Here is a 10,323-nt window from a genome sequence, read left to right on the forward strand (position 1 = left end):
AGAGCTCTTGCAACTGCTTTTTCAATTCTCCTAACTCTACTAGTGCCATTCAGTATGGTGCCTTAGAAATAGGAGCTGTCCCTGGTGACAACTCTATCTTGAATTCCACTTCTCGTGTTGGGGGCAAACTTGACAGTTCCTCAGGAAACACATCAGGGTACTCACTCACCACGACAACATCCTGTAACTTCACCGGTTCGGTCTGGGTCAACACATTGACCAAGAAAGCAACACTTTCATTTTCTGTCAAATGTTTAGCTTTCAAAGCAGACACCATTATCTTATCAGTTCGACTAGCTTTACGAGCATGAAATTCCACAGGTTGCATCTCATCAGTCAACAATCATATCTGCTTCTTCCTGCAATCTATATTAGCATAATGCGCATAAAGCCAATCCATGCCCAAAATCACATCGAATTCACTGAGACTCATGATCACCAACTATACAGGCAAGTGATGTTGATGGATCTCCACGTCCACATCCAGTAGATACTCGCGACAAGATTCTTGAGCATACATAGGGATAATGACTTTTAAAATATAGGGCATCTTCATAGCTGACACTTCTAGTGAAGTAGCATATCGACTAGATATAAATGAATAAGTCGCCCCTGCATCAAACAACACTGTAGCAATATGAGAACTAATAAGTAAAGTACCTTTAACAAGGTCGTGTGCCTGAAGCTCCTCCACAATAGTCGCATAAACACACCTAGTCATCTATCATGCGTTAGAAGGACCAGCCTCAGGCTTCTTCAACTCTCTTTCTTTCTTTAAGGGGCAATCCTTGATGAAGTGCCCCATCCCTCCACAGTGTAAGAAAGCTCTGATCTCTCGATAGCACGACTTCCCGGGATGCACACGTGAGCAAGTGGGGCACTTCGGTGAGGTCGGAGAGGCCACTGACCCCTGTGTGGTCTCACTGCGGTTTAGCCTGTTCCGCCTAAATGTTTTGTCATCACGCCTCTCATAAGGCCTTGCCCTGCCTGCAAAGTGTTGGTGCTTGACCTGTGTTCGCCCACCGTGTGATTGTTAGCCTGCCTTCTTGTGGTGATCCTTCTGTGACCTTGCACAGTCCTCTTCTATGCATCTTGCCATGGTGACCGCCTCGTCCAAGTCACAAGGTCTGCTTGTCAAGACTTTGCTTCGCAGTCCATCCCGCAGCCCGCGCACAAGCTTGCCTGCTCTGGCCTGATCAGTAGTATAGAGGTGCGGGCAATACACCTCCAAGTGTCGATATTTCGTAATGTATTCTTCCAGGCTCAGCTGATTTTGCTGCAAATCAAGAAACTGTTGCATTTTCTTGTCTCTAGCATGCACTGGAAAGTAAGTGCTGAAGAAGGAATCTCTACACTGCTTCCAAGAGATTGACAGTTGACTCGCAAACCGGATCTCACTAGTCGATTGCCACCAATTCTTGGCATCACCCTTCAACAGATAAGAGCCATAGTTCACTTTGTCTTCTTCTGGCATCTTCAAAAGCCCAAAGATGCGTTCAACTTCCTCAATCCATTCTTTTGCCTTATCTGGATTGCCTTTTTCTGTAAAGACAGGCGGCTGCATTGTCATAAACTGTTGGTACGACACCGATGGTGCCTTCTCCTGAAGTGGCGTAGTAGTGTCTCCTGAAGGAGATGCATTGCTCCTCTGGTTACTGACCATCGACTGTACAAGAGAGGTTAGTGTTTGCAACGTTGTCAGCATTATGGTCTGTTGATCCAATGGTGGAGTTTGCTTTGGTGGGGTTTGAGCACCCACACTAGTCTGGGTATTATGTTACCTTGATGTACTGTCATCCATTGGGATACGTGCATCAGAACGGGCCGGACTTGGCTCCCTTGGTGCCTCTGTAGACGGCCCAGCTCGCTTCTTACCCCTACATTGATATTCCATCTGTACAAACAAGAACCCTTGTTCTCAAATCAAGTCTATGACCAAATCTTGCAAATCCAATCACAAACGTGCATGAGCACAAAGTTCAAAACATCAATCACAATATGTACTTATACATGAAAAATCCAAAACTACAATAGCAATTTAATCAAATCAATGCGTACCTGGGCAACACGACTTCACAGACAGGCTTTAACTTACATCCTTAGTGGGGTTTGCCATGGCTCTGATACCAAAGCTGTCACACCCCAACCTTTTGACCCTCTAGCAATTTTATGATGACACAACAATTCAAAACGGGATGAGCCAAGCAATTCAAAATGATGGGGCAACCTTTCATTTATATAACAATTTTCATTCATACAAAATCACATCTAGGTGTATGAAAAAAATGCACCAAACCATATCATTAATGTCTAACAAAAATGAGACATCAATGCAAGCAAAGCAAGACACATCGGCATTAAAAAAACAAAACCCAAAACCTCCCTAGTAGGACGTGAGTAAAGCCATCTGCTCATTCTGCTGCCCCGGGTCCGCCAAAACCTGAAAAAGGAAACAACTGAAGGCTTAGCCTTCGCAGTATGACAACAAGCCAGGAAAAATACCAAACCCTCTCAGGTAGGGATCAAATATGAGAATAAACGTCAAAACTATCTATCATCATGTCATGTCAGGGCACGAAATGCAGAGGTCATTCAATGGCTACAATAACACAATTTCAATCACATGCAAGATATGCTTAAACATTTCATTTGCACTCATAAGCCCAACATTCACATATCAATCCCATACATTCAATCATATACATTACATTTTCATAAATTTAGTGAATTAACAGTTCCTGTGGGTGCAACATAGACACGTGCACACCGCGGGTGGCCTACAGCCGAGAGACAACCCCCGTAGTGGCCCAGAACAGTATGGATCCATTTCACCCGCTGCAGCTGTAGAGCACTCATCCATGGATGTGTGAATTCCAAGGAGAGATACTCAGCCTTCCCTAACACACCTAGGTAGGGAAGGCGGGAGCCCAACGCTCCAAGCACAACACACAACAGAACCCTGGGGCCTTGCATCGCCTGCGCTCCGAACAGGCGGGACCAGTGGCAAAAGCGGGACGTCTCCCAACACATAGCCACATCCCACTGGCCTCTCATCTCTTATTCATTCATTCTTATCATTATAATTACACATTCACAAGATGACTGGCTAGCTCATGAGGTTGGTACACTTCACGAGTGCACCCACACCTCCAATTGCCTCCACAAAAGGTCTACACATAACATTAACAGTCATTGCTAGCCATCATACAATACGGGTACAACTACCCTCCAATTCATCTATTTGCATCATTGCTCACGGTAATGTGTATGCAACAAAATACAACATTCACATCAATTATCACATCAATCACATCTTTGAAAAACTTAGCCAAACCACAGAGAGTAGTCTCGATCTGTGATTGGCTCGTAGCTGTCCTATGCAATTATCATTCTAGGATGCTTTCTAATGCACAATTGGGGTCGAGGAGACACTCGACTCGATACCCCACCTCATCTATCCTAAACAGTTATCAATTCAAGCATGCACAAGCAAATGTGTCATATTTTCAAAACAAACTACTAATAGCCTTTCAAAACAATTCATATCATAAATCAAATTATGTGCATGCATACATACATTAATTCACAAAACAATCAATCAATTCACATCACAATCCTAGGATCTCACGATCCTAGGAACACATATTCACACATTTGCCCCAGGCAGAGATTTGCCTGGAATGTCGCCATACCTGTGGCGCGCTCACAAAACTCTTCAAAATGCCTCGAGCTTCGAATCTGGTAGCTCAAGGTCGACGGAATGCGCCCGGTGTACCTGCAGACATAAACAAAAGATAAAATTTTTACTAATTAGCTTATCAATCCAAACAAATATAAAACAAAATCATTGAGGCACATGTCATATCCTCAAGAAGGTGTCGACGGGTAGTGTCGAACTACAAGCCCTCTAATAGGCCACCTCCCAACTTCTTGCCATTGCCACTAAACGTGAAAACCCAATGCTTTATTAAATGCTTTCTATAGTTAAAGCATCTTCCCCATGAATACACCCAAATTACATGTTCTTCTCCAACTAACACCGCAATACGCCCATTGACAAAAGCTTGTGCCACATGCTCATCAAAACGAATCTAAATCTTCTCACCCACCTCAAATCTCTACCATGCTTCCCTATTGCTTCGAAAATTAACCCATCATACTTAAATGATCATTATATATATGAATCAACGCTTCTCCAACATAATCCTATGCTTTCCCCAAAAAACAAAGTCGCTAACATGCATCCCAAATCATCAATTCTACCTTCTAGCATGCTCAAACAATAATTATACGTGTTCCAAAAAAAAAAAATACAATAAAATAGGCTCAATTACGCCTTGCTCACCCCAAAAAGAGTCTAGACTGCTGCAATCCTTCCGACAGCCACCTCACGAGTCCAAGTGTCTCCAAGCGGCTAAAATTTCTCACAGTCGCCTCCACCAATGCCTTAAAGTCACCGCTATGAGGGGAAGGACAAGTCCTCAAGATGAAATTTGACCAAACAATCGTAAATAGGGTGAGCTTTTGCGAAAGAGAGGTCAAAGTGAAATCTATCGTTAGAAAAAGGGAAGTCGGTCTTGACAATGAGGTAGTCGGCAAGGCAAAAAGGGAGACTCAGTTGAGAGGGAGGGTTCGGTTGAGAAGGACCCGCACGATTAGGGAGAGGGAGCCGACAGAGAGAGAGAGCGCTGACGGAGAGGGGAGAGTGTAGGTAGAGAGGACGTGAGAGCGAGAGAATGGCAGATGGGAAAAGCACGAGAGAAAGAGGGTTGCGTAAGAGGGAGGTCAGGCTGTTGAGAGGGGAGACGGCAGAGACAGTGAGAGAGGAAGACGGCAGAGACAGTGAGAGAGGGAGAAGGAGAAAAGGGGAGCAGAAGAAAGAAAGAAAGAGGTTGGGGGCTTACTGAAGCACCGCCATCCTCGCCGCCGCCTGCACCACCTCCATCTTCTTCTTCTTCTCTGTGTTGGCCTGAGAGCACCCAAGAGAAAGACGAGGGCACAGAGGGAAAGGTGAGGGAGAAGAGCCCTCGCGTCGGGCTCTTTCATGCCAAGGGTTTGGGTCCGGGCCTGGGTCCCGATCCGCCCCGACCTGACCAAAACAAAACGAGCGTTACAATGTGAGTTTAAGGTGAGTTGTCCATTCAACTTGTCATCACTTTAGTATGTGCAGATATGTGTGTCTATTTATAGGCGGCTACCAAATGGCTTTTTACATGCTTTGCTTTGATATATCACCTATTAAATAAAGGTAGCAGCAAAGAAACTAAGTATGAGGATTGCATGCATGGAAGGGAAGATGTGTCTGTAGACTCTGTACCATCATCTCTTCGATGCATATGTATTTGTAGATAAGATTCCAAGGCAAGAATGCAACCATGGATGAAATTACACACTTGAAAGAGGGTAGCAAGAGCTGAATGAGCTCAATTAGAGCACCTCAACAGCACGTCATCAAAATAATTCAAAAAGCTTAGGAGAAGAATATTTCAGTAATGGGAAAATGTACATATATATGTGTACACAAGAGAATTCTATGCTGGGTGTCAGATGTCTAAAATTAATTTTTTAGCAGCAATATTTGACACATGGCATCATAAAATCGAAGAAGTGAAAAACAACAAAAAATTTTGAAAACATACACTACGAGCCGATCCTTGGAACCATAAAGTTCTGTTCTCCCAAATTGTGCCTGGCGAACGAGAGATCGACTGCGGATGGCTGGTGGTGCTATCGGCACCCATTCTCCACATACACAAACCGACCGTTGAAACCCTAATCTTCTGTTCTACAGAAAACAAGGATGGGTGTTTTGTACAACCAACAACTGTGCTAAAATATTGTGCTAAAATATCAATCGATCGGGGTTCACCTGAGATCCCTCACCATTTGGGGGTTGCCAGAATACCCACGCCGATTGCTAATATGCCAGAAAATGATCGAAGAGAGAGAGAGAGAGCAACAGAGAGGGAGAGAAAGATACTTGGAGGTGACATGAAAGGGTGGAGAAATCACCACTCACCAGCAACGGAAGGTCGACGGCGGGCGGTGCTTTTACGCAGATAAAACTACTGTCGGAGGCAGGAGGAAGAAGGGAGAGAACCAGAGAAGAAGCGGCTTAAGGCTGAACAATGAAATGATTGGCCCACCCGAAAACGTGCGAGGTTTTCACATTTCTTGTTTTACATCCTCGGTCTCCCAGGATTTTCTTGAATCGCGCCTTGCCCTCCACTAGAGGAAGATAAAGTAAAACGCGTACGGTGTTAACTCCAACTTCTAAAATGACCCTCCACCTAGATCAAATCTCCTTCCAATTTTTTCTTTAGACGGAGTTCATTTCTATGTTTTTGAAAGCATTTATGTCATTTCACCCACCGAAAACATGTAAAAGAATAAAATTATATAACTAGTATTGACCCACTTCCTTAGGAATTTGAACTCAAGCTAAGGTCCTCTCGTGTTGAAATAGTAAAGAATTTCAATACTTAAGGTGCACCACTTTTTATAACACCCTCTGCACCGGATTTTCCAAAAGTTCCAGTCTCTAACAATTGCCTCAGTTCAGCATCATGTCAACAAGCCACAGTAGTAGACGAAGATAGGAGTTCTTGTAACCTTTAACCAATGATATCTCTCAAAAGAACTGTTTACTCTGTAAGACACGCACGAAAACCCAACTTCAACTCAACTATAAAAGAACCACATGGGATCTTCCAAGATAACTGCAGATCGATCATAAAGTTCATAAAGTAGCGACAATATTAATACGACCATACAAAACCTTTTCCAAGTCATGAAGCAGAACACAATGTTAGCAATGATGACCACATGGGTTTCACATGGGATGGCTTGCTGAGCTTTCTTGGGACGTTGTGTGCCTCCAAGAGCTGAGATGGATTAGAAGTTGGTAAACCCAGCAGTGCATGGAAGCTGGACAGAATGCCAATAAGCTATGCAAAAGGTCCCGTCCCATGAGAAGCATGAGGAAGCAAGCATGGTGCTAACTTGGTTTGTATGGACTTGGACCACAGGCAATAACTGCTTTCATGATTTAGGCGACTTGCTTGCAGCACTAGGCGAAACATGGGGTTTTGAAAATCAAGTTTTCAGTTTTTAAAACCCAATTTATGTTTGGATGACCAAAACTTTAGAGGTAGCTTCAAATATAATTTCAGCTGAATGATAGTTGGTTTCTGGTTAGCTGAATGATAGTTGATAGTTGGTTTATGGTTAGTTAAACAAAAAACTTGCCAAATTGCCAAATGAAGCAATCAAGAGTTACGTGGCATGCCCATGAATATAGAAATTTTCCACAAGTGTTGGAACAATTAAACATATATGTAAAGCATGAGGGCAGTGAAGCCTTGCCACCCAGAATAATACAATTGATAGCTCAAATTGAACAAAGAACCATACAAAATTGTGAGGAAAACCCAACGTCACATATTTAAAGGAATTGTCTTAAGAACTATCACAATAAAGTTAATGAACATCACAAAGACATGAAAACGTTTATGAAAGCTCGAGCTCGATTAAATGATCTCTGCAAGCATCATATAGGAAACTGCATTGCTGAACATAACTCATCAGAACCTCATATACACTCAAAACCATACAATAAATACTCAAAACCAAAAAAAACTTATTCCAAGGTACCATCCAGTGTCAACAGTTGTGCTAATGGCTTACAGGTATTGACATCACTTAGCAATGAATTGGTAAATCAAACTGAAAGAACACAACTTTCAAAATTGCTGAATCAGCAAATCACAAGTGAAACTTTTAATTTGTAAACAACAACAGATGAAACTACAAGTCAGATAAGGGATGAGCATCCAAACGCATAGCCATGTGCCATCAATCATTTGCTACCGATAACAGCTTCCATTTCACCAAACCTACACAAGTCAGGCCTCCTAATGCAAAGTAGCGATAATATGTCTGCCTGCTTGTGTAACACCTAAGCTCTTAAACAACCATGAAGGACCAGTCACCAAAGACATGGATGAATAGTTGATGACGATGAGAATACCTCCACCCATGGCCGCTTGGGTTAGTTAGTGAGATAAGCATACGCCAGCCAAGGTAGAAGTGTACAAGTGAAGAATTAAGTAAAAGAATGGGAATGTGGTGGAGAGTAGACAAGAAGAAGATTAATCCACGGTCGATATGGGTTAGGTCATATTCTACCTCCTTTTACCTCACATAATAGAATATCAGCAAAACAGCTTGTTGCAAAAAGTTCAACATAAAGATTAAGTGAAGTCAGGGACACAAAAAACCATGCAATTTCGACAGAATTTTTTAAAATGTCACAATTCAGAATCGAGTGGTGCTTTTGTTTTTTTGGTTCCCGCAGTCTCACGACTGGAAGGAAGGGGTGAGGCTAACTTCATCCAATTCATAAATCAACTCACACAATGGAAAGACAAATGGAAAGAAATGGAAAGCAAAAAGTAGCGGCTTAAGTCGGGGTTATGCAGGTTGAAGAAACTCAATGAGATAATGGGCCAGGTTTAATCTTTTATCCCAAATGGTTCATCCTATTTTGAGACAAAGGAAACGATGGAATTCACACTCAATATGAACATACTAAGTTTGAGGGGTTTCATCTATTCTATGAATGGAATGGCACACAATATATAGGAAGCAGCAGTCAGACACCACAGAAAAAAAAATCTCTACTATCCTCAAAGATTATACGAATATCACACGCTATGCAATAAGGGAGAATCTGTAATCACAGAAACTAACCAAATCTGAACCGTATAAAAGGGAATAGATAACATATTACAGAGATTTGAATCAATTGCTGCGGATGACAGTAGGCCCACGAACAAAACTCCAAAAGACAGCTGCTGATCTCTGCTACTTACGGCTGACTGTTGTTGTTTCCCCCCACATATGATCAGCGTAACACCATCCACATCAAGTTGTTGCTAAAATAGCCTCCACGATCAGCAGATCATTTCTGCTCCACATGCCAAACTACACCCTCAAACAGCAGCTTAAGCCTCCACGATCAGCAGGTCATTTCTGCTCCACACGCCAATCAGCAGCCTTCAAACAGTGTGACACCACACACAACAGCAAAAGGGCAGATCTGATATATAACTTCATAGATCTTCTTCCATGACAGTAAAAAAAAACAGAAAAATTCAGATCTGTTTAGGGCAGATCTGATACAAGACTTCATAGATTTGCTTCCAACCAATCAGCAATAAATCAGATCTGATCTTCCACGGCAGCAACTTCATCAACGTTTCTCCATGTCTTCCACGGCAGCTACAACACAAGGGTACTAATCACATTTCTACATGTTAAACGTGATTATCCCCTTTCATCAAACAGATTACTTGCTTTTCTTGAAATCAGCAGAAAAAAAAATATAGACGTGAACCCTAACTTCGAGGAAGAGGCAAGAAATGAAGGAAGGAATGTGAAACCCTAGATAGCACAGTCCTAGGTCTAGGGCTCTGATACCATGTTATAGATTGAAGGAGACGAGAGAGAGATGTTGAGGAAAGGAGAGAGAGAGAGAGAGAGATGTGCCAAAGAGATAATCCATTAACGTAACCCTAATCTCCTTTTAAAGAGATTAGGGCTGGCGGTACAAACTTTACAAAAACAGTCCAACTACTATAAGAAAGTATTTAAAGACCTCCTCTCTAACTTTCTAATATTTCAAAAACACTTTTTAACATATATATATATATATATATATATATATATATATATATATATATATATATATATATATATATATATATATATAATCTTTTAAAAATCACAATGACTGTAATGACCAATTTTGCAAAGGAAAAAAATTGTTGAAAGCAATCAAAAATAAGTTAATGATATTACGACAAGAAATGCCTACAAGTAGGCAGAATCAGATATAGTTGAGTGTACAGATTCAACCAAATATCAGATTCAGTAGGGAAAAAAATCCATTTTCGGATACAATTTAGTTAAATCCCAGTAAGCCATTGGATTGTGTCTTCTTCTCCAGATGTTCTAAATATAAACATCTTATTTTCAACTTTCAGTTATTAACAATGCACCTTATAAGAATAAGATTTTCTTAGAATACAAAGACTACGATTGGATATTATAGGAGCACAAAGATAAGAAAGCTAGGAAACAAGTAATAGGATACTGCTTCTACCTTCCAACAAAGTAACATCAAGAACAGATAATGCCCTTTGCAAGTATACATCTGCAATTTTGTCATGATCATAACCATCTTGTGTTCCTTCTATTTCTGTAATATTATCATAGGAACTTGTTTGCCCCCCCACTATTTCAGGTAAATCCTCTGAATCA

At 41.6% G+C, this 10,323-nt stretch overlaps 1 protein-coding gene across 1 annotated transcript; it reads right to left on the bottom strand.

Moving 5' to 3' along the window:
• Window positions 1-1,033: 1,033 nt before the first annotated feature.
• Window positions 1,034-1,663, bottom strand: LOC116267866 (uncharacterized). Its single transcript, XM_031649804.1, has 2 exons — window positions 1,389-1,663; window positions 1,034-1,310 (listed from the first exon to the last, which is right to left on the bottom strand). The coding sequence occupies exons 1-2, from the start codon at window positions 1,661-1,663 to the stop codon at window positions 1,034-1,036; spliced, it is 552 nt and encodes a 183-aa protein (XP_031505664.1).
• Between the last annotated feature and the right edge of the window lie 8,660 nt (window positions 1,664-10,323).

This window comes from Nymphaea colorata, unplaced genomic scaffold (genome assembly GCF_008831285.2).
Source record: "Nymphaea colorata isolate Beijing-Zhang1983 unplaced genomic scaffold, ASM883128v2 scaffold0001, whole genome shotgun sequence".
Taxonomy (NCBI): Eukaryota; Viridiplantae; Streptophyta; class Magnoliopsida; order Nymphaeales; family Nymphaeaceae; genus Nymphaea; species Nymphaea colorata.

What these genes read in the sequence shown, in the direction of transcription:
- LOC116267866 (XM_031649804.1), bottom strand. Translation starts at nt 1,663, where the DNA reads ATGGTCAGTAACCAGAGGAGCAATGCATCTCCTTCAGGAGACACTACT. An exon ending in CAATCGACTAGTGAGATCCG is followed by an intron (nt 1,311 to 1,388) that starts GTTTGCGAGTCA and finishes AGTGCATGCTAG; the next exon opens with AGACAAGAAAATGCAACAGT.